The 25,331-nt window shown below is 41.7% G+C and overlaps 1 protein-coding gene across 1 annotated transcript in view; it reads right to left on the reverse strand.

Moving 5' to 3' along the window:
- Positions 1-25,331, reverse strand: part of LRRC7 (leucine rich repeat containing 7) — a 296,928-nt gene that overhangs the window by 15,301 nt on the left and 256,296 nt on the right. The window contains exons 22-25 of the mRNA XM_084852238.1: positions 24,945-25,064; positions 17,766-17,981; positions 8,225-8,317; positions 4,497-4,571 (exon numbers count right to left, since the gene is read on the reverse strand). Coding sequence (XP_084708364.1) covers positions 4,497-4,571; positions 8,225-8,317; positions 17,766-17,981; positions 24,945-25,064 — 504 coding nt within the window. The remainder of the gene's footprint in view (positions 1-4,496; positions 4,572-8,224; positions 8,318-17,765; positions 17,982-24,944; positions 25,065-25,331) is intronic.

The following is a 25,331-nucleotide window of genomic DNA, read 5'->3' on the forward strand; positions in this document are numbered from 1 at the left end:
GCAGCACCAAGACTGTGGAACTCCCTCCCCTTTGCTACAGGCCTTTGATTAACGGTTGACTGTTTATTTTGTCAGGCTTTTGGCCTTGACTGATCTGTTGTCCTGGCTCCTTTTGCTATTGTTCATACTGGACAGAGGGTTTTTTGGCTGCATTTGTTTGCCATTCTGTTTTGTCTGATCTGGCCACAGTTACACACACCTTAGTTACATCCCATTTGGAGTACTGTAACACACTTTATGTGGGGCTGCCTTGAAAACTGTTCGGAAATGTCAGCTGGTTGACAGGGGCTGGTTACAGGGAGCAAGTGACTCCCTTGTTACAACAGCTTCACTGGCATCCAGTCTGTTCCTGAGCACAATTCGAAGTGCTGGTTATGACCTATAAAGCCCTATACAGGTCAGGACAAGGCTACCTGAAAGACCACCTTCTCCCGTATGAGCCTGCCCAAATTTGAAGATCTTCAGGAGAGGGCCTTCTTTAAATATTGCTGCCTTCAGAGGCGCATTTGGTGGCAACACGAGAGAGGGCTTTCTTGGTGGCTACTTCCAAGCTATGCAACTCCCTGCCAAGGGAGGCTAGGTTGGCTCCCTCTCTGCTGTCCTTCTGCTGGCAGGCAAATATGTTTTTATTCAAACAGGACTTTAGCATGTAAGCGAGTCTGTTGGGTTATTTATTTACTTAATTTATTCATTATCACATTATTATATTCCACCTGTTTCCCTTGTGCAAGAAAGCCAAGGCAGATTAATTCTCGTCTCCATTTTATCCTCACAAAACTGACTGGCCCAAAGTCACCAAGTGAGCTTCATGGCTGAGCAGGGACTCCCGAGTCCCAGTTCAACACTCTAACCTCTACATCATGCTGGCTCTCTGCTGGGTTGGGTGCTGTTTTTATTCTGTTGTTGTTATGTTTTTAATTGTGCTTTTAATGTATTTGTTTTAATGAAGATTTTATTTATCTATGTTTGTAAGCCACCCTGAGTGTCATTTTCTTGATAGAAAGGCGGAGTACAAATGAAATAAAAAAATCAAATAAATATTGTCTTGTTTTTCATTGCATTTTTAATTTGTTTAAATTGTGTAAACTACTTTGAAAGCCTGCTGGTGGCAAAGTAGCCTATAAATACAAACATACATAACCTAAACATTGACTCTGCATAAACTCACACCTCCTTAATAAATATTGTGTCTATAGACAAGAAAGGTTTACCCAAGTTAGATGACAAAGTTATACATGGGTAAGTTCCACTGAATTACGTGGAGCATATAAACAACCTTAATGATCATTTAACTGTAGAACGTGTTGCTGAAACAAGCTCAGTAAACCAAAGGGTAAAATTTCAGTAATTATTCTTCAGACGACACCATTTTTCTCATATGCCCTTGGTAATGGAATGTATTGCAATGGCAAAACTGGTGACAGGCTTCTACTGTGAATTATGGATCACTGTAGCTACAGCTTAAGGGTGTATCTCAGCAGGGTGAATAGCTTCTGAAGGCTTCCTTTTTCTCTCAAACAGACAACAGAATATTGATACTGAATTTGCTGTCATATGAGGCTATACAAGACTATAGTTCAAACTAAATAAATGGGTAAGTAAAACAGGCTGATGCATACAAAACACATTCACCTTGATCCGGCAAAGCTGATCCAAGGATTCTATGCAAAGAACACACCCAGGGCTGTGCATAGTTTGCAGTGTCGGGCCTGGACATATGTCCTTAAACAAGGGGTGGGCAACTGCGGGAAGTCCGGGGGACATTTCTACCACCACCACCACCACCGTGGCTGGTGTTGCACAGCCGGGGGGGAGGGACCCTGAAAAAAAATCTTAAAAAATAAATAATCTGCAGTTTGCTGCTGAAATTTGGCAGCAAACTGTTCCATAGCACTATGGAGTACTTCAAGGGTTAAAGTGAGGTAGTTTGCAAGCTAGATATGACTTTTATGAATTTTAGCATTCTATAGCTGCTATGGTTTAAAGTCTGGCTTTAAAACAAGCTAAATTTTACCCCTGTAGCACTCCGTAGTGCTAAATCGGCCTTTTCTTGCCCAAAACAATTCTTTTTAAAGCCTGGCACTGCAGCAGGCGGCGGCCGGATGCAGCCCATAGGTTGCATGCTGCCCCTACCTGCCTTAAACAGACAGGTGAAGGACCAGCTCAGTCAAACAGCTTGGTAACCTCTGGAGAGCTGAATACCCCCTCTGAACATGTGGTGCACACACACAATTTTACAGAACCTAGTCCCTCTTTGCAAATGGCTACTTCCTTTTACAGAGTTCCTAAAGGGTTCTATTCTAATTCCAGAATGGAAAACATTACTTTATATTTTAGACCACTGAGCATAGGAGACAGTTGCCATCACCTTTTTAAAGAAAAATATGCTTTTAAAAAATGTGCCGCCTCTTCATAAGTTCAACTTCACTTGTACAAATTAAAAAAAAAAGTGTTTGAATGCCTAACAGTCTGATGCTGAGCAGTAATAAGCCATAGTACTTGTGTTTAAAGTAATTTATGCTCCAGAGTGCCAGTCCCATCAAATACCCTACACACTGACTTGAAATACATTCTATTGGTTTCATTGGTACTTACGCATACATACTTAAGCTAAAGGGAACAAGTGGCCTAATTCCAAGCACTTTAGCTTAACTGGGATGTGAATAGGGCTGTCTGTCTGACAGCTCTCCAGCTCAACACATAGAGATTAGTGCTTTGAAATTTAGAGGCTGCGAAATGTATCGGTGGTGGCAGATATCACAATACCTGATTTTGGAAAGTGTGTTTAATTTGGAGCATTACCTCTGAAGGGATAAAAGAGACCTGGGACCTTAGCTATTTCACTGTACAAGGTGTAAGAATCAGTGAGCCAATCAACCTAAGCCACTGGCTCTTTTTCTGCTGCGAACACAGCCTCCAGGAACTGAAATTATATGGTTCCCTGACATTCCTTCTGTGATTGTCCTCTTCTACAGTGCAGACTGGGAAGGGACTAACACAGGATGAATAACACAGGATGAAGCAGTCGGCAGCATAAACCAAAGGACTGGATGTGCACTGAAGTGCCTCTGAAGTGCTAATGTTGGTGGAGGCATCCTTTCATTGTCCCAAAAGGTGGCTATAAGCCTGGACAAACTACAGGAGATCTACCTTATTTTTTCACTAAGATTACCTATGCCTGACTAAGAAGAGTGAGTTCATTACTGTGATGTTTTAAATAAATGCCTAAGGCCAAAACGGACACTACTTTAAATCTGTATCTAGCAGACACACTAAAGTAGTATCTGTTTTTGTTTTCACTTTTACTCTAGAGTAGGTGCAGGGCCCCAATCCAGATCTTAAAAGCCCCCTACACTAGGGTTCCAATCCAGATCAGTCCCCCTGCACCTACTCTGGAGTAAAAGGGGGATGGGGAGACGTAGCTCCCAGACATCGATTTAAAGTAATGCCTGTTTTGGCCCTAATACTGCATGAGTTATTTTATCTCTTCTAAGCTGTAATCATAATATTGGAGAATACCAAAGAATTGTGAAAAATAAGCATGGAAAATGCTTAAAACAAATGTAAAAAGAAATCCAAAATGTACCATAGGGGAAAAAGGTGTGCGGGACTCTCCCTTTTGTTGGCAATAGTCTGAGCTACATAGTCAGAGTTTGCTTGGAGGTAAATTTGTTTTGAGTATGAAGAAATATGAATTGGATGTATCCCTATGCTAGCATAACTGTTCTGTAAAACTGGATAAGTTAATAAGTAAAGATTAAAAAAACCCTCCCAAACATTGCAGTCTATTCATACCGAATGTCATGGTAATCTAAAAAGAAAAGAAAATCTCATGCACAAAAACATTTGGCTCTTTTGTGCCATCTTCCATTTTATTCCCAAGCAATCACAGTTAAGAGGGGAGGAAGGAATGGTGTGGACCACTGCCCTGATTCTACCACACTTTCTGATTTAGTTATATGTAGGCATCTCTTCAGCTGGCTTCAGTTTAAACTAAGCGAATCCAAAACGCACATGGAGGAGCGAAAGACAAAAGTTCCATATGTGAACAATCTATGCCCAGGGTCACATTGGACAAAGTTCACACTGATGTTTCACTTCAAGAAAGTAATAAGTGTTGCTCTCCAGCTTATATAATTCAGCTCATAACTTGGCCAGAAGTGTAACAAGTGCCCTAACCTCTCCAGGCAAACAACCTATTCCTCCCTGGCACACTAGCCATGCCTTCTGTCTTCCAGTCACCTTGCTCCTTTATGGGGCCTGAAGATTCCCAAGCAGACCTTCTTCCATGCCCATCCACGATTGGGTCCATGTCTACTTGTCAGGGGAGCAAGTTCATCAGTGCTGATTGTCATCACTGTGGCACCTGAATCTCGACCTGAGACCATATGAAGCTTATTTGGGGCAGGCAGAGTAAAAAGCAATATGGCAGCATGCATATATGAAGAAATATTTGCACTGAAACCATGCTTTGTTCAATAAAAGCTCTCACTTACCTGAATAATCTTATCACCAGGCTGGAGCAGATTGGATGCTGGTCCATCAGGCTGAACCCTAGTAACAAAGATACCCTATAAGTCAGAAGTAACAGAGGTTAGGATACTATCACCAAGAACTAGGCTAAAGGTTTGTATATGAATTAAATAGATAACTGCCAGAATGAATGAACCTATAGGTGCTATGCTCACTGTAAGCCATCCCACTTGCTGAATCTTAAGCTTCTTCATTGGCCAAAGTCCAATAATAATTTCGAAGTAGGAGCCTGTCATCAAAGAGCCAGGAACAATGGCTTGTCTACAAAAGCCATTGCTGAAATATAGGTAAGTCAATGTGCATTCTTATTTTCACTGGACAAGACAGGAAGGCGGGTTGTCTGAAAACCCACTGGACATGTATACATTTTCCTTGTGATGCTTAAATCTCCATCACAATCTCCCACAAAACTGCCTCACCTTGCTGTCAGCTATTGCTGAGAAACCACCATGAGTGAATTTCCCCATGGGGCTTCTTACTGTGGTGCTGGCCACCAGTTTGAAAATTCAAGGCATGACGTGGATGCCGCAGCTTGTCATTATGTGAAAACCCAGCGTGGGTGGGTTGTTGGGGTGGTTAACAAGCCACCCCAAACCCTAAAACAGGCCATGGGTTCTGGGCAGCTTGTTAACCACCCCAACAACCCACCCTCACCGGGTTCACATGTAGCAACAAGCTGTGCCCTCCCCCCCAGTGGCTTGAATTTTCAAAATGCAAAATGGCAAGCCCCACAGGGAAATTAATCCATGGTGGTTTGCCATTACATGCGAACCAGGTCTTGACTAATAGCTGCCTCCCTAAAATCACCAACCATTTTTAGAAAAAGTGGAAAATAAAACAAAGAACTATGAACTTGTAGTGAAAATATAGCTCACACAAAAGATTTACATAGCTCATTCCTTTGAAGAACCTGATGTAGGCTGACTTTAATCAGGTTTCTTTTTTAAATTTAACTGAAACAAAAATATGTCAATACTTCCAAGAAAAAATACAAAATAAAATCAGCAGCATTATCTTAATGAATGGGGAGAATAACACAAACTAAGCTCCATCATACTTGTAGGTTAAAAGCCTGCTCAGAAAGAAAAACCTTCATAGCCCACATAAATGGCCCAAGCCTTCAAATCTGGCAAATTTCCAGTATTATCCAAAGTGAAACACAGAGTAAGCACAATGAAGCAAATTTCTTCATTGCAATATATGTAGTAAATATAAACCAGTCTTATATATTTCACAGTAATACAAAATATATTTTATGAATTCTAAACTTACATTAGGTTTCTATGAGGAAAGTATAGGGGGAGATGCTGGACTAGATTGAAGACCTCCAAGGAGGTTTTATTCAGCTGTCAAGAGGTTGCAGGAACAGAAAATCTAATGCAGTGCTCGTTTCTCCCACACATTTTATCCCACACATCTGCACTGGGGCTCTAGACTAGACCAAGGCGGGGAATAGGATGTTCTAGCCTCTGCTGATCTGTCTCTCCCCATTGATGAATGGGTTGTAGCCAGTATCTATAGTCACTTTATACTGCTGTCATTTTCACAGGTAAGTTTTCAGACCCGTTTCTAGTAGATTTCTCAACACTCTCTCTTTTCAGTATAGGAGATGTGTTATTGCTTGCTGTTTGTTCAGTGGCACACTCTGTGCACTATCCTACCTGGGATATAAATCTACAATATCATGCCACTCAATATTTTCATTCTGCACTTTTCACTATCCCCCATTCTCCACTCATTTGAGCCAATAATTCATTATTATCTATCTTTAGTTCTCTTTAGATTTTATTTTTAATTGGTTGTGTGCCCTCTACACAACACAAACAACATATATACATACGTTATAAACATGGAGGGGAGGGAGATTTCAAGAATTTCTATGAAAATCCATACACCAGCTAAATCAGAGTATACAATGGGACTAAAGAACAGCTCAGTCCAAATCATATTTTGTCAGGAATAAGTCCTATTTAGTTCAGCTGATTTCAATGGAACTTCAGTAGCTTAAGGGCGCAATCCTATTCATGTTTAGAAAGAAAAAAAAAGTCCTACAACTCCCAGCATGCCCTGATAGCCATGCCAGCTGGGGCATGCTGCAAGTTATAGGACGTGTTTCTGTCTAAACATGCACAGTATTGCACCCTAAGTCTGCTATTTTTCCCCATTTTCTCCAATATCTCTGTCACCCCACAAAATACACAGTCCTGTTTAAATATATTTGAAATGTATAGCTAGTATTAAGCTGTTCTGTTCTGTTCAGTACCTCAAAATTAGTATATGTTGCTAAGAATGGTAGAAATACCAATGCAAACAATCTTCTAAAAATTAAAAAAGGTAAGGCAGAACTGATGTACAACATCAACCATGAGACAAGTGAACAAGGATGAATTAATTTATAACTTTCACAAATATTCTATTTCAACTTCACAGGATTTCCTGAAGAATCCTGTAATAAAAAGGCTGCTTTTGTTATGCCTCTTCTCATAATAATTTTAAGGTGTATGAAATGAAGTTCTATGGGATAAAATGGACAGCTGCAATCTGGAAGGCAGTTAAGAGGGGCAAAATCTGCTTCCCTCTCTAGATACTAGGATTCATCAGGAGCAGGTTTAATGTGGGTCAGCTCACACCCTATGGAATCTCTGATTCCATGCTTTTATAATATAGTCTCAAATATGAATGAAAGGGTATCATCTGTTCCTATGGGGAACAGTAAAGTGCTGCACTTTCCACCACACCTAAGACTGGCCCGGTCACCACCATCAAGGATCCCATATGGAAAGATAAATACCCCATCCTCCCTGAGTAAATCCAGAGTTTTAAGAGAGTGTCAATATGTTTCTGTCATTTTCTATCCCAGCCCCAAACAAAAAGCTGGGTTTGAGAGGGCAGGAAGGAGCCAATGGTTCTGGCTTGGGAAGGGAAGCAGTGCCCTTCTAGGAGGTTGTGTCCAGCTTGGGGGAATTGTAGGCAGAACTAACTTTGGAAAAGTGGAACCAATCCCACCCCTTGCTCTGTCACTACAAATGATAGAAAGTAGAGAGAGCTGGGGAAAGGACTGAAACTGTTCATACCTTTCACTTCCTCCTTCCCCAGCCACTATGATGGGTCTTTGATTAGTTCAAAACAATAGTATACAGGCTTGAACGTATGAGATCCTAGGCATTCTTAACTACCACTAAAACACTTAAGACTGGGATAAATATTTTCTAAAAGCCTTGTCCTATTTTACACACCACTGACTCACCAGGGTGGTTGTAACATGTAAAATAAAATGAAAACTGAATAACCTCCAAATCCTCAACAATCCCAATTCCACTATTTGCTAGCAACACATTTTTTGCACAGATTCAATATCTTTTCCCCTATGCTTTGGATAGGTTACATCGTTGTACTCTAGCCTTTCTTTTGCTGATTGAATTTTCATTGAAAGCAAAAGGAGGAACTAACTACATCAACATCCAAAACTTTACTGCTACCCAAAACATTCAAAACATCAGCTTCTATTTCCTGATACCTTTAAGCCACAATCCTATGCAAGTTTAGACAGAGAAAAGGCCTACAACTCCCAGCATGCCCCAGCCAGCATTGCTGGCTGGGGCATGCTGGGAGTTGTAGGCCATTTCTCTGTCTAAACATGCATAGGATTGCGCTCTTAGTTGTCATTGTAAGAAATTAATTAACGTCTTACCTTGTCAGAAGGTTTGAATGGATTTCCTTGTCCACTTATTCCTCCACTGATACTAAATCCAAGGCCTGGATTCTTTTCTATCCTCACACAAAACTATATTTAAAAGACACAAAGGGATGACTAAATATTTGCATTAAATTAATAATCACAAATGTGTGATTTCCTGACAAATGTTACCTGCAATTACTACTATTTCAATGAGTCTATCTGGGTGAATTGTATTTAAGTGAAATATTGAGGATGTAGTAGTATATGTTGCAATGCAGAATGTACTGAATCAACCCTAATGCAATAACATTTGTTTAACAATTAGAAACAATACATAATACAGAAAATGTGAATTTATATTAGAATACATAAGAAATGTTCTGCAAGATGTTAACCCCCCCCCCTTTTTTTTTTTTACAAGCACGATAATTTTAATTAACATCTAAAATGCCAACTTGGGCAAGGACATGAAATTGGAAGGAAACTTCATATTTTTATTTCCGTATCAATAAGCTGAAAATATTTTTAGCCGCTCCAAATCCGAATTAATTGATGTAGAAATTCTTCACAGAAAAAGGACATAGACAAGGAGTGCTTCCATAAGGGTTCAGTGTGGAATTGCCATGCTTCGTCCACTCACTTTTTACACAGCATCCACATGACATCATCCAAGCACTGTCATCCTGTATCTTTTCTGTGGCTCTTCCATTGTTTCCCAGACCAAAGGAAGTCCAACTTTTTTCATAGAAGCAGAAGAGAAGCCCAATCTCCATAGAGGTAAATGCCTTTAGCACTATTCTTTCATCCTTTTAGAAGGGAAAGCTTTTAATGTGGGCAATGATGTATCAGAAAAGTGAACCTATGGCAACTTGGCACACATTCATTATAATCTTTGTAGTAGACACCATCTTATGACCACTTTTTGTTTTTTAATCTGTCTTTTAATTATCACTAAAATATTTTCCAGGTATATTTTAAAAAATAATGAAGAGAGGTATAATGCTATAACCCCCTTCATGGACCACTGCCTTGTTGTGGCGAAGGGGCTTGCGTAACTCAATGAAGCCATAAGCTGTGCTGTAAAGGGCCACCCAAGACGGACAGGTCATGGCAGAGAGTTCTGACAAAATGTGGTCCACTGGAGAAGGAAATGGCAACCCACTCCAGTATTCTTGCCAAGAAAACCCCTTGGAACGTATCATAAGGCTAAAAGGTATGACGCCGGAAGATGAGCCCCTCAGGTCGGAAGGCATCCAATATACTACTGGGGAAGAGCAGAGGGTATTTCCAAGTAGCACCAGAAAGAGTGAAGCGGCTGGGCCAAAGCCGAAAGGACACTCAGCTGTGGATGTGTCTGGTGGTGAAAAGAAAATCCGATGCTGTAAAGAACAATATTGTTTAGGAACCTGGAATGTCAGATCAATGAATCAAGGTAAGCTGAAGGTGGTCAAACATGAGATGGCAAGATTGAACATCGACATCTTGGGAATCAGCGAACTCAAATGGACAAGCATGGGCAAATTTAATTCAGGTGACCATTATATCTACTACTGTGGGCAAGAATCCCTTAGAAGAAATGGAGTAGCACTCATAGTCAATAAAAAGGTGGGAAAAGCAGTCCTGGGGTACAATCTCAAAAACAATAGAATGATCTCAGTACGAATCCAAGGCAAACCATTCAACATCACAGTAATTCAAGTCTATGCCCCAACCACTGAGGCCGAAGAAGCTGAGGTTGATCGGTTCTATGAAAACCTACAACACCTTCTAGAACTAACACCAAAAAAAGATGTCCTTTTCATCATAGGGGATTGGAATGCTAAAGTAGGAAGTCAAGAAATCACCGGGATAACAGGCAAGCATGGCCTGGGTGTACAAAATGAAGCAGGACAAAGGCTAATAGAGTTTTGCCAAGAGAACACGCTGATCATAGCAAACACTCTTTTCCAACAGCACAAGAGGCGACTCTACACATGGACATCACCAGATGGTCAATATCGAAATCAGATTGATTATGTACTTTGCAGCCAAAGATGGAGAAGTTCTATACAGTCAGTAAAAACAAAACCTGGAGCTGACTGTGGCTCAGATCATGAGCTTCTTGTTGCAAAATTTCGGCTTAAATTGAAGAACGTAGGGAAAACCACTAAACCGTTCCGGTATGACCTAAATCATATCCCTTTTGAATATACAGTGGAGGTGAGGAATAGATTTAAGGGATTAGACCTGATAGACAGAGTGCCTGAGGAACTACAGACAGAGGTCCGTAACATTGTTCAGGAGGCAGCAACTCAATCCATCCCAAAGAAAAAGAAATGCAAGAAAGCCAAGTGGCTGTATGATGAGGCTTTACAAGTAGCTGAGGAAAGAAGGGAAGCGAAAAGCAAGGGAGAAAGGGGAAGATATATCCAACTGAATACAGAGTTCCAGAGAATAGCAAGGAGAGACAAGAAGGCCTTCTTAAATGAACAATGTAAAGAAATCAAGGAAAACAATAGAATGGGAAAGACTAGAGATCTTTTCAAGAAAATCGGAGATCTCAAGGGAACGTTTTGTGCAAAGACGGGTATGATAAAGGACAAAGAAGGCAGGGACCTAACAGAAGCAGATGAGAGTAATAAGAGGTGGAAAGAATACACAGAAGAACTATACAGGAAAGATCTGAATGTCCCTGATAGCCATGATAGTGTGGTCACTGAACTTGAGCCGGACATCCTAGAGAGTGAAGTCAAGTGGGCCTTAGGAAGCATTACTAACAACAAAGCTAGCGGAGATGACAGTATTCCAGCTGAGCTATTTAAAATCCTAAAAGATGATGCTGTTAAAGTGCTGCACTCAATATGCCAACACATTTGGAACACTCAACAGTGGCCACAAGACTGGAAAAGGTCAGTTTACATTCCAATTCCAAAGAAGGGCAACGCCAAAGAGTGTTCAAACTACTGTACAATTGCGCTCATTTCACATGCCAGCAAGTTGATGCTCAAAATCCTACAAGCTAGGCTTCAGCAGTATGTGAACCGAGAACTACCGGAAGTACAAGCTGGGTTTCGAAGAGGCAGAGGAACTAGAGATCACATCGCCAACATTCGCTGCATCATGGAGAACCAAGAGAATTCCAGAAAAACATCTATTTCTGCTTCATTGACTAAGCTAAAGCCTTTGATTGTGTGGATCACAACAAACTGTGGCAAATTCTTAAAGAGATGGGAGTACCAGACCACCTTACCTGTCTCCTGAGGAATCTGTACGAGGGTCAAGAAGCAACAGTAAGAACCAGACATGGAACAACCGATTGGTTCAAAATTGGGAAAGGAGTACGACAAGGTTGTATATTGTCGCCCTGCTTATTTAACTTATATGCAGAGTACATCATGAGAAACACCAGGTTGGATGAATCACAGGTCGGAATTAAGATTGCTGGGAGAATTATCAACAACCTCAGATACGCAGACGATAACACCCTAATGGCAGAAAGTGAAGAGGATCTAAAGAGCCTCTTGTTGAGGGTGAAAGTGGAGAGTGCAAAAGCTGGTTTGAAACTCAACATTAAAAAAACGAAGATCATGGCATCTGGCCCCATCATTTCCTGGCATATAGAAAGGAAGAAATGGAAGCAGTGACAGATTTTATTTTCTTGGTCTCCAAGATCACCGCAGACGGTGACTGTAGCCATGAAATTAAAAGACGCTTGCTCCTTGGGAGGAAAGCTATGGCAAACCTAGACAGCATAGTAAGAAGCAGAGATATCACCTTGCCGACAAAGGTCCATATAATCAAAGCTATGGTTTTCCCAGTAGCAACGGATGGCTGTGAGAGCTGGACTATAAGGAAGGCTAAGCGCCGAAGAATCGATGCTTTCGAACTGTGGTGCTGGAGAAGACTCCTACGAGTCCCCTGGACTGCAAGGAGGTCCAATCAGTCAGTCCTAAAGGAAATCAACCCTGAGCGCTCATTGGAAGGACAGATACTGAAGCTGAAGCTCCAATACTTTGGCCACCTAATGCGAAGAGAAAACTCCCTGGAAAAGACCCTGATGCTGGGAAAGACTGAAGGCAAAAGAAGAAGGGGACGGCAGAGGATGAGATGGCTAGGTAGCATCACCGATGCAATGAATATGAACTTGAGCACACTCCGGGAGAGAGTGGAGGACAGAAAGGCCTGGCGTGCTATGGTCAATGGGGTCACGAAGAGTCAGACACGACTTAACGACTGAACAACAACAATAGTGCTATAATACCACAATGCTATAATGTTAATTAAAAAAAATAACTGTAAAAAACCCTTTTGGGTCACCACCAAATGGTAATATCAGAAAGTTTTAAAAAAAAATTTAACAGTTAACATCATTGTATCATCAGGTTATAACACTATAATAGTGTGATTCTCCTTCACCCCCCAAAAAAAGTGTCTTAGCAATAATTAAATAATCCATTAAATAACAAAAACAGGGGCATCCCCTAAAACGTTATATAATGAATGTGTGCCAAGCTTCAAACAACCTCAAGCATGGCAGCTATTGTCACACTTAATGATGTGGACAAAACACAGCAGGATATGCCCATAGAAAAAGACACACCCAATAGTATGGAAAGTCAGTTGTAATTGTGCTTGAAGTTTCCACCAGAAGAGCAATGACTGGGTAGTGCTAGGAGCCACATGTCTCAGAGCAGCCAAAAAGTTATCATCTTTCCATCTGTCTTTATAAAACTACAAATATAACCGGGATCCAAACCGCATTATTATAGTAAACTAATCACACACATCACTTAACTTTGTAGAGCTGATTCACATATCCTTTAAAAATATGATGGTGGTTACATAAGGAAGTCACCATGAGTTTTTTGTGGGCACAGTGCTTGGTCCTGTGAATGCTTCACATTGAGATCATCACCTTTCAGATCTACACAACATTTTGGATCTGTTTCCTGTCTCCTAGCTGAGACACAACATTTTAGATCTGTTTCCTGTCTCCTAGCTGAGCAGAGCAGAGCAGAGGAAGCTGCTCCACCTGGTCTAGGGGCTATACAAGCAAGCAAGCTCCCAGAGAGTGAGCAAACAGGGAGAGCAAACAGGAGTTCAGCAGGGGAGGTCAAAGAGGAGGTCTCTAACCATTTTTTTTAATTTTTAATTTTTTAATTTATTTTTCTTGTAATACACACTTCCATACCAGTGGGATTCTGTTGTTAACCTCTAGTGAATAGAGGACAAAGCACAGATTATCACAGTACAGTCAGAAAGCTAGAAACATAAAGGGAATAGAGACTACGGAAGGAAAAGACTTCCCAGTGGTGGTGACCTGCAAGGTTTGTGCAAAGTTTGTTTTCTTGCCTGAGATCAACATGGCCTACACATGCAACAGGTGCAAGTTGATTACACCATTGGAAGAAAAAGTAAGAGGACTTGAGTGGCGAGTGGGAATCTCCAGGGAATAAGAGAAGACGAAGAGTTCTTAGACAGAATGTTGGAACTACAGCAGCAAAGTGAAGTACAGAAGCTAGAAGAGCAACAGCAAGCTGAGGCAGAAGAGGAAAATGCTGAGGCAAAGAAAAATGAAGTAGAGGATACTCCTTGGAAAAGGGTAACAGTTAGGACAGAAGAACCAGAAGCCACTCTGCACCAGGGGAAGCAGTGGAACTATGGAACCATTTTCAGGTACCTGAGGATGAGACTGGAGGGCAGCTTGAAGAGGAAGAATTACTGGGGACCCTGCATGAGAGTGAGCAAGAGGCTGAAGGTCAGTCAACCAGGGGCAATGAAACCAAGACCTACATCAACAAGAAAAGTGTAGTAGTTGTGGGAGACTCCTTGCTGCGTGGGATTGAAACCCAAGTTATGTTGCGAAGACCCATGGACTCGCAGGTATGCTGTCTCCCAGGATGATGGATTAGAGACGTGACTGAAAGGCTGCCTACACTCATAAAGCCCTCTGACAGGTATCCCTTTCTTCTCATCCATGTGGGAACAAATGATACCACCAAGCGGAGCTACGAAGAAATCACATCTGACTTTGAAGCTTTGGGAAGGAAACTCAAGAAATTTGGGCCTAGATAGTTTTCTCATCCATCCTTCCAGTAGTTACAAGAGGGACAAAAAGGGAAAGAAAAATACTCTGGGTGAATGACTGGCTATGAAGGTGGTGCTGACGCAAGAGATCTGGATTCTGGGACCATGGTCTATACTTCATGGAAGATGGACTGCTGGCAAGGGATGAGTTCCACCTCACAAGGGCTGGAAAGAATGTGTTTGGACACAGCGTGAAAAACTTCATCAGGAGGGCTTTAAACTGGATCCTACAGGGAAGGGAGACGTAAAGCTGGGGGTAACAGTGGACGAAGGCTCATGCACCACAACGGAGAGAACAGCTCTAAGAGCACCCAATAATAGTCTTCAGAAACATGTAGGAAGAAATCCAGACTATAAAGCATATGGTCTTCAATGTCTATATAGTAATACCCAGAGTATGGGAAACAAACAGAATGAACTTGCACTCTTAATACGGGAGGGAAATTACGACTTGATAGGTGTAACTAAAACTTGGTGGGATGACTGCCATGACTGGAATACAGCAATTGAAGCATATAACTTGTTCAAAAAGAACAGAAGGAACAGAAAGGGAGGTGGAGTTGCACTATATGTTAAAGATAATATCTCTGCACAGAAATAGAGGAGGAGGAGCTTGGTAGCCCCATCAAGAGCATCTGGGTTAAAATAAATGGAGCAAAGAATAAAAGGAACATGGTGGTCAGAGTCTACTACCAGCCACCCAATCAAGGAGAAGATGAGGATGAAACTTTTGAAAAGCAAATAGACAATGTTTCAAGGAAGCATGATGTACTAGTAATGGGGGACTTCAATTTCCCTGAAATTAGTTGGGAGACAAATTTTGCAAAATATGGCCCCTCCAAGAAATTCCTGACTTGTGTTGCTGATAACTTCCTCCTACAGAAAGCGGAGGAAGGAACTAGAGGATCGGCTAGACTTGACTTGATCCTAACCAACAGAGATGACTTAGTGGATAAAGTAGCAGTTATGGGAACTCTGGGGGAACGTGACCATGTCATACTTGAGTTCTTGGTTCTAAAGGAAGCAAAAGCCTAGTGCAGCCAAATGCGTACCCTGGATTTTAGGAAAGCCAAATTTAATAAACTCAAAACAATGATACGTAACGTCCCACGGCAAGTGACTCTAATGAGAAAAGGAGTCCAAGATGGGTGGGAGTTTTTAAAAAAGGAGATTCTAAAGGCACAATTACAAACAATTCCGACAAGAAAAAAAAGGGCGGAAGACAACAGAAGAAGCCAATGTGGCTTCACAAAAAGCTTAGAGATGACCTGAAAACAAAAAAAGAACACAGATAGGAAGTGGAAGGAAGGCCAAGCTACAACGGAAGAGTACAGGCAGGTAGCACAGAATTGCAGGGATGGCGTCAGGAAGGCTAAAGCTGAAAACCAGCTGAGGTTAGTGAGGGATGCTAAAAGCAACAAAAAGGCGTTCTTGGGATATGTACATAGTAAAAGGCAGAGGAAATAAAGGGTGGTTCAACAATAAGGATGGCAAAATGATAACAGATAACAAAGAAAAGGCAGTGCTCAATTCCTACTTTGGCTCAGTCTTCTCCTGAAAGAGGGTCTATGACCCCCCTGACAAAGGCAAAGTACAGGCTGAAGGGGCAGGATTGCAGCTTGATATTGATAGGCATATGATCAAGGAATACTTAATTACTTTGAAAGAGTTCAAATCTCCAGGGCCAGATGAACTGCATCCTAGAATAATAAAGGAACTGGCAGAAGAACTCTCAGAACTACTGTCTATTATCTTTGAGAAATCATGGAGGATGTGTGAAGTGCCAGATGATTGGAGGCGGGCTAATGTTGTCCCTATCTTCAAAAAGGAGGAACCTGGGAACTACAGAACAGTCAGTCTGATATCAAACCCTGGGAAAATACTGGAGCAGATTATAAAGAAATCAGTCTGTAAACTCCTTGACAACAATGCAGTGATTACTCGAAGCCAACATGGATTTGTCATGAACAAATCCTGCCAGACTAATCTGATCACATTTTTTGATCAGGTAACCTCCCTTGTGGACTGTGGGAATGCTGTGGGCATAATATACCTTGACTTCAGCAAAGCTTTCAACACAGTGCTGCATGATATCCTTATTAGCAAACTAGCTCAAAGTGGGCTAGATGAAACAACAATCAGGTGGATCCACAACTGGCTACAGAATCAGACTCAAAGTATGCTTATCAATGCAATCTTCTCAAACTGGGGAGAGGTAACAAGCGGGGTACTGCAGGGCTCAGTCCTGGGCCCAGTGCTCTTCCACATTTTTATGAATGACTTGGAGGAGGAGGTGCAGGGAATGCTGATCAAATTTGCAGATGACACAAAATTGGGCGGGATAGCTAATACCCTAGAAGACAGAAACAAAATTCAAAGTGATCTTGATAGACTGGAGCACTGGGCAGAAAACAACAGAATTAAATTTAATAGGGATAAATACCAAGTTCTGCACCTAGGAAAAAGAAACCAAAAGTACAGTTACAAATGGGGGATACGTGGCTCAACAATACTACAAGCGAGAAGGATCTTGGAATTGTTGTAGATCACAAGCTGAACATGAGCCAACAATGTGATGTGGCTTCAAAAAATAGGCAAATGCTATTTTGGGCTGTTTTAATAGAAGTATAGCTTCCAAATCATGTGAAGTACTAGTTCCCCTCTACTCAGCACTGATTAGGCCTCATCTGGAGTACTGTGTCCAGTTCTGGGCACCGCACTTTAAGAAGGATGCAGACAAACTGGAGAGGGTTCAGAGGAGGGCAACGAGGATGATCAGAGGACTGGAAACAAAGCCCTATGAGGAGAGACTGAAAGAACTGGGCATATTTAGCCTTGAGAAGAGAAGACTGAGGGGAGATATGATAGCGCTCTTCAAGTACTTGAAAGGTTGTCCCAGAGAGGAAGGCCAGGATTTCTTCTCGATCATCCCAGAGTGCAAGACACGGAACAATGGGCTCAAATTACCGGAAGCCAGATTCCAGCTGAACATCAGGAAAAACTTCCTGACTGTTAGAGCAATACGACAATGGAACCAACTACCTTGGGATGTGGTGGGCTCTCCCACACTGGAGGCATTCAAGAAGAAGCTGAACAGCCATCTGTCATGGATGCTTTGACTTAGATTCCTGCATTGAGCAGGGGTTTGGATTTGATGGTCTTATAGGCCCCTTCCAACCCTACTAATCTATGATTCTATGATTTAAGGGTTTTCTATGAGGTGATGAGTTACAATTTGTGCTTCTGTTGGAGCTCACCCAAATCTCCCATAGTGACTTCATAACATGAGCAAGATAAATGATTAATGTGCCCATATACAAAGTAACTGGCATTCGTAATCTACATGTACATGGTTTTACATCTAGCAATAACGAACAGTACTAAATATTGAAACCCTTCTCATAGACATAAGACATTAACCTACCTTATTTGCACAATTTCTACCTTTCTCAGCTTTCATCATCAAGGTGTTTTGCAGCATACTCACCTGTTCTGGATAGCCATCCATACTTCTCTGCCCTTTAGTTTGGATGACACATCTCCCTGCTTGCGGTGCTCGAGTGCTCTGAGAAGGGATTTGTATCGGCAGTGGTGACTGATACTGCTGGATGGTTACTTTATTCATGTTGCCCTCGTATGGCTGCTCTCGGCTCCGATGCTGTAGGCTTTGTGATCCCATCAGAGTCTGGATATGGCTACCTGCCTGTGTATAACATTAACACATCCGGCCAAAAATTAAGGAAAATGAAAAAAGCAATCCTTAAAACTTGTATAGTTATGCTCTTAACAGTTAATATCTATTAATTTTTGTGAACCGCCCAGAGAGCTTCAGCTATTGGGAGGTATAGAAATAAATAAATAAACAAATAAACAAACAAACAAACTGTGAGACTAACTTTCCCATTACAACTTGGTCATCTTAATGGATGACCTTCTGCAGGAGGGAGGAAGGGAGGGAGTTGGGAGCACTGTTTTACAGTGATTACACTCCTACTTGCAGAGACGGTTCCAGAAAGTAGCACTGGGTGACTGTGCCTAGGCACACTGGCAGCTGTACTATGGGGTGCCGCTGGATTCCATCTTGTCCCCAGTGCTCTTTAATGAAGCTCTATATGAAGCTACTGGAGGTGGTCATTAGAATTGGGGCTGGGTGTCATCAGTATGCTAATACTCAGCTCTATTGCTCTGTGATATCTAAATCAAACAGGTTTTGAACCAATGTCTTGTTGCAGTGATGGACTGGATGAGAGCCAGCAAATTGAGACTCAGTCTTGACAAGACAGAGACTCTATGGATGGGCAGTTCCTGCGTACAGGAATTGGAGAGTTTGCCTGTTCTAGATGAGGTTGCACTCCATCAGAAAGAACAAGTACATAGTTTGAGGGTGCTTCTGGATTCCTTGCTGTCATTAGAAGCTCAAATGACTTCTGTGGCAAGGAGCTATTACTAGCTTTAGTTGGTATGCCAACTATGCCCTTTCCTGGACAGAGATAGCCTTGCCACTGTGGTCTATGCATTGGACCTCACATTTAGATTAAGAGCAATGTAAGAACACAAGAAGAGCCATGCTGGATCAGACCAAGGGTCCATGTAGTCCAACATTCTGTTCATACAGTGGCCAATAGGGATGGCGGAGAATTCCACCACGGACTCCAGTGAGGCTGGATTCTTTAGAATCTGCCCCCCCCCCCAGAGTTTGTGGCGGAATGGCCTCCCTCCCCCTGGCCACCCCGCAGAATCCCCCCAGGACGGACCTACCTGGTGGTGGATGCGGCGGCGGCGGCAGCAGTGGCTCCAGTGGCAAATGAAGCGGCAGCAGCTCCGGACGCTGCCAGGCTGCTGTGGCCGCAAATGACGGCTAAAGCAGTAGTCCCCTACACCATTTGCGTTCCCACTTTAGCTGTGATAGGCTACATAAATATTTACGTAGCCTATCATGGGCTGGTGTAGGGACGCAAATGGCGTCCCCTACGCAGGACACTATTTGCATCCGCAGCAGCCCGTAGCAGCTGGAGGCTCCACTGAGGGTTGGCACAGCCGGCGGCTCCGTGGACTGGCTGCGGAGCGGAGCCGGCCGGGCAGGATTCCGGGGGGGGGGAAGGAACGGATCACCTCTCACCCCCATCGAGGATTCTGGAGGAAGGAATGGATCGCCTCCCTCCACCTGAGGACCCCAGCGGAGCCAGGTAAGTGGGGTTTCGTACACCTCTAGTGGCCAACTAGCTGTTGACCAGGAACCCACAAGCAGGGCATGAGCGCAACAGCACCCTCCCACCCATGTTCCCCAGAAACTGATGTACTTAGGCTCACTGTCTCTCTCTGGTACTGGAGGTAGTACATCGCCATCAAGACTAGTGGCCCTTGATTGCCTTTTCCTCTGATAGCCTTTTTGATAGCCTTTTGGAATTTGTCCAACCCCCTTTTAAAGCCATCCAAATTGGTGGCCATTACTACATCCTTTGGTAGCCAATTCCATAGTTTAACTATGAAGTACTTCCTTTGATCTGTCCTGAATCTCCCACCCACCAGCTTCATAGGGATGACCCCAGGTTCTAGTATTTTGCGACAGGGAGAAAAATGTCTCCCTATCCACATTCTCCACACCATGCATAATTCTGTAGATCTCTATCATGTCTCCCCTTGCCCTCCTTTTTTCCAAGCTAAACAATCCCAGCTGTTGTAACCTTCTCTCCTAGGGGAGATGCTCCAGCCCCTTGATCATTTTAGTTGACCTTTTCTACATTTTTTCCAGCCCTACAATATCTTTTTTAGGTGTGGTGACCAGAACTGGACACAGTATTCCAAGTGTGGACACACTACAGATTTGTGTAAAGGCAGTAGTATATAGGCAGTTTTACTTATGATTGCTTTCCTAATTATGCCTAACATGGAATTGGCCTTTTTCACAGCAGCCACACACTAGGTTGACATTATCATTGAGCTGTCCACCATAACCCCAAGATCTCTTTCCTGGTCAGTCACCGCTAGCTCAGAGCCCATCAGGTTATACTTGAAGTTGGGATTTTTTGCCCCAATGTACATCACTTTACACTTGCTTACACTGAACCGCATTTGCCATTTAGATGCCCATTCTCCCAGTTTGGAGAGAACCTTTCAGAGCTCTTCACAATCCCTTTTTGTTTTAACCACCCTAAATAATTTGGTGTCATCCGCAAACTTGGCCACTTCATTGCTCACTCCTAATTCTAGATCATTTATGAACAGGTTGAAAAGCATTGATCCTAATACAGATCCTTGTGGGACCCCGCTATTTACTTCCCTCCATTGAGGGAATTTACCATTTATTCCTACTCTCTGCTTTCTGTTCTTTAACCAGTTACTGATCCATAAGAGGCCCTCTCCTCTTATTCTGTGGGTGCTAAGTTTGCTCAGGAGTCTTTGGTGAAGGACTTCGTCAAAAGCCTTCTGGAAGTCCAAGTAAACAATTTCTACCGGATCACCCTTGTCTGCATGTTTATTGACAATCTCAAAGAACTCTAAAAGGTTAGTGAGACAGGACTTACCTTTGCAGAAACCATGTTGATTCTTCTTCAGCAAGGCCTGTCCTTCAATATGCTTACTAATTTTATCTTTAATAATGCCTTCAACCAATTTACCCAGAACAGACGTTAAGCTAACTGGCCTGTAATTTCCTGGATCCCCCCGGATCCTTTTTTGAAAATTGGTGTTACATTGGCCATCTTCCAGTCCTCTGGGATAGAGGCTGATCTTAGGGACATGTTACATATTTTGGTTAAAAGATCAGCAATTTCATATTTGAGTTCTTTGAGAACTCTAGACGGATAACATCTGGGCCTGGTGATTTATTTGCTTTCAGTTTTTCAATAAGGTTGAGAACTCCGTCTTTCATCACCACTATCTGCCTCAGTTCCTCAGACTCCCTTCCTGAAAACATCAGTTAAGGCATAGGTATCTGTCCTATATCTTCTGCAGTGAATATGGATGAAAAGAATTCATTCAGCTTCTCTGCAATCTCCTTATCCTCCTTCAGTACTCCTGTAATTCCATTGTCATCCAATAGTCCAACTGCCTCCCTAGCTGGTTTTCCACTTCTGATGTATTTAAAGAATTCTTTATTGTTGGCCTTGATGTTGTTAGCGACATGCTCTTCAAAATGCTTTTTTGCATCTCTTATTGTCTGCTTGCATCGCCTTTGTGAAAGCTTGTGCTGCCTTTTGTTTTCCTCACTTGGGCAAGACTTCCATTCACTGAAGGAAACTCTCTTTTCTCTAATAGCCCCCTTAACCTTGCTTGTTAACCATGCCAGTGACCTCTTGGACCTGGTGCTACCTTTCCTAACCTGTGGCATACATTTTATGTGGGGCTATCCTTGTGCTTGGTCTGGAAGCTGCAGCTAGTGCAGAATGCCACAGCCAGGATGCAGACTGGGATGCCTGGCCACGCACATATTATACCAATGCTGAAGCAACTGCACTGGCTGCCTATTAGCTACATTCAAGTTCAAGGTTTTGCCAAAACAACTTGGGACCAGGTTACCTGGTGGATTGCCTTCTCTGATGCAGACTCATTTGATCGCCAAGATCATTGGAAGAAGCCTTACTGCAGATTGCCATCAGGCGGCAACCACGAAGTGGGTTTTTTCCACAGTGGCACTCGCTTTGTAGAATGCCCTCCCCATTTAGTATGCAGGAGGCACCAACTGTGTCAGCCAAAGACTGACTTAGATGTCAGCCAAAGACCTACCTTTTCATCCAGTCCTTGTGCTGACCAGTGTGTTGACCGTTACCTGTCTGATGCAGGATATGTATTTTTTAAAATTAGATGTTTTTTATTTTTAAAAATGTTTTAACTGTGGAAGTTTTGTATTTTAAATGTTTGTGTTGTAAACTGTTTCAAGATGTCTTTCCAGATATAATCAAGCAGCCTACAAATTGATTAAATAAATACACACATAAATAAATATACTTTCTCTTGTACAGTAAAGAAACCTCTTCAGCAGATATCCAGAGGTCTGCCTTTTGACTAAAGCTCCAAAAAACTATAATTAAAAACAGCACCTTGAATTTAGCCATTGAATCTGATGAAAATGTAACTCCTGCAGCTACTTTGAAAGAGAATGTACCAATAATCAATTGTAAAATGGAAGTATTACTTTTTAAATATTTTTAAATATAGTACAAATGAAAAAGTTATAAAAGGCAAGCCTTTGACATGTATGGCAAATAGTGCACTTTACTGTTCACTGTTAAAAATCTGTATTATTTTACATTTTTACTGCAGTCCTATGTAAATGTTGGTGTTAGATAACTTTGGCTAATAAACTATGGTTAGTTCAAAACAAGCCAGAATCAAACCACGGTTTAAGAACCTGGCTTTTTTTCTTTTTCCAAACCATTAGTTTAAACTAAACAGAATGTCCCAAGTATTGGGGAACTCTGATAATTTTAAATTGGAAATGAATGCTTCTGTTCTCTCCCTATGGTGTATGCCATAGGAGGAGAGGGGAAAAGGACTGTATGAGCCAGAGGCTTGTGGATCTAGCACCCAAACATGGTTTATTATTATGTCTGAACCAGTCCAATATGTGCATGTGCTGGGAAGCCACAGCCAATTGCAGCTTCCCCATGTATGAGAAAGAAGCAAAGTACATGCACATGTGATTACCAATATAACCCAACATACTCAAGTTTCACACTTTTCTCTATAAGTGCTTTTTATATAGGACATTAGTAACGTGTTGTGGCCTTTAGCATTTCACAGGTAGAAAATGTTAGTGTAGATTGGCCCTAAGGCTGCAATCCTAAACAGATTACTAGCGAATATGGCCCATTGAGAAGAGTGGGACTTACTTCAGAGTAAATGTGATAGGATTGCTCTGTGAAGCTGCTACCTAATTTGTCCTGGTAAAAATTCTTCCTAGCTCCCAACTACAGTAATAAGTTTAACCCTGAGCAATAAAGCAAGATCAGCCCATTAACTTCTACATGAAAAGCTTCACCACTAGCCCATACTATTCACTTGCCAATTTCCAGTCATTTTACCTGGTTTAGTGGGTGATAAAACATATATATGTATTTATAATAGGACCTTCAGTTGAGTGACAATAATATCCTGTTAGGCAACAGTAACACACACTTGGTATAATACAGAGAAAGTTGCAATGGGAAAGTTAGTGTCACTGATATTAATGGTTAAGATAACTATATACCTCTATCTCACAAATGTCAATGGAGTTTTGGGAACAGTTTACTTCTGCAGGATTGTGCCCATTCAATATTAATTTACATTATTTATATAGGGTTAGATCCATATTTAGGGATGTGCAGTTGAGCTGGCAGAAGCAGACTTCTCCCTCCTCCCTCCTCCTCATGGCAGCCACTCCAGTCCACTGAAAATGCTACGCAGAGGGTCCGGGGACCCTATTGAAAGTGGTGAACTGTGGTGCGGGGGAGACAGGGGATCCCTGAAAATTAGGCATAGGCACCTTCTGTCCACAGAAGGCAGATCCTGGATCCAACCCATAGTACTCTGCAAGTTTGAAAATCAGGATTTTATACAGACAATTCTATACAAATCATTACTGTGAAGTCAGTTTCAAATGACTTGTACATTTTAAACCTTCAGCCACTATAGTAGAAATGAATCACTAGAGGTCAGATTCAATGAAAAGAAGTTAGCATTGCTAGAGCGGCTTGCTAAAAAACTGAAAGCAATAGGTAAATAATGTTCATAATTCATTTTCTCATCCATTTTAATAGGTTTTTTGTTTGCAAAGCCTCATATTGCTACAGCTTAGGTGTTCAAAACAGGTCCTACTGTATACGGATGAGCTGAAAATAAATCTTTTTTCAGAAAAACAAAATTACTTATTCTGATTGGGGAAATAATCTCCACTGTGTAAGCAAGTTTCCCATGATTTCATTTGTATTTTATATACTCTTTTAACATCCTTCATAAAAGTTAATTATTTCAAGCTGGGAGCTTTCTATTGACAGCACAATTCCAAATGTTGGCAAAGAATGTAACAATGAATAGCGCTAAGAAGTTAAACAGATTCTGGAATGCTGGATAATCATTTCGCATACATCATCGATAAATATTAAAATTGACAGAAGCTTTAAAAAGTCAACAAAAATTGGAGTCAAATATTCTTTTTAACTGTATAGATTATTGACTGGAAAAAGAGGGGAGATACACCTCGTTCTGCCCCTGCTGAAGCCGAGAGAGGATAGTGATACAAGAAGGCATTTAAATGAAATAAACATGGTGCGGATGCAATGCTGGCAGTCAGTTAATAGTGGCTATAAGGAGAGGATTGTGGTCTACCTCCTCAGCCTCACCGTTCCCCCTCCAGAGTGAATTTTCCCAGTCCACCTTACCTATGACTAGGTGTTACCTTGGCACTGACTGATCACAGTTAATGCTAAAATCCTTTAATCTAGGTTTGCTAACTATAATAAAGCCCTGGTTTCAAGTTGTGGCCAAGATGGAACCTAGTTAACATTAGTGACAATGTAACATTTAACCATGGTGGGAGAATTTGCAACAATGAAAGCACACAATCCCATGGCCCAATCCCAATCACTTAACTATAGCTAAGAGCTCACTGGCATACATCAGTACCAGAGTGGAAGTACTGTGCATTTATATTAGCGCAGTATTAATGGTTTGTGATATATGTTACCTTTTTAGTAATGGTTTCTGGTGGCACATCTCGCCTACCAAGGGGATATGGATTCCATTGGCTGCCAGCAGAAACATCTTCCTGTCCATTGTCTAGAATGCTGCTCTGTTGTGATGGGGTCTATTTTAAAAACGTTAAGTAATACATTCTTTAGTGAGAGGAAATCAATGCACAGAGTTATAATTTATGCCCTTCATTAGCCTTTTTGATAAACATCATTTATATTTCATTTGCGATGGGAAATAGCCACACAGTACATATTCTTGCATTATATTGAAGTTTTACTAAGAAGTGTCAGAAGTTTACTAAGACACTGGCAATAATTTATTAGCTGAAATAATATCATTAAATTAACACACACTCTAAGTATATCTATCTGAAGAAACA

This window comes from Heloderma suspectum, chromosome 4 (genome assembly GCF_057233095.1).
Source record: "Heloderma suspectum isolate Gila_16-S chromosome 4, 16-S_ref, whole genome shotgun sequence".
Classification (NCBI taxonomy): domain Eukaryota; kingdom Metazoa; phylum Chordata; class Lepidosauria; order Squamata; family Helodermatidae; genus Heloderma; species Heloderma suspectum.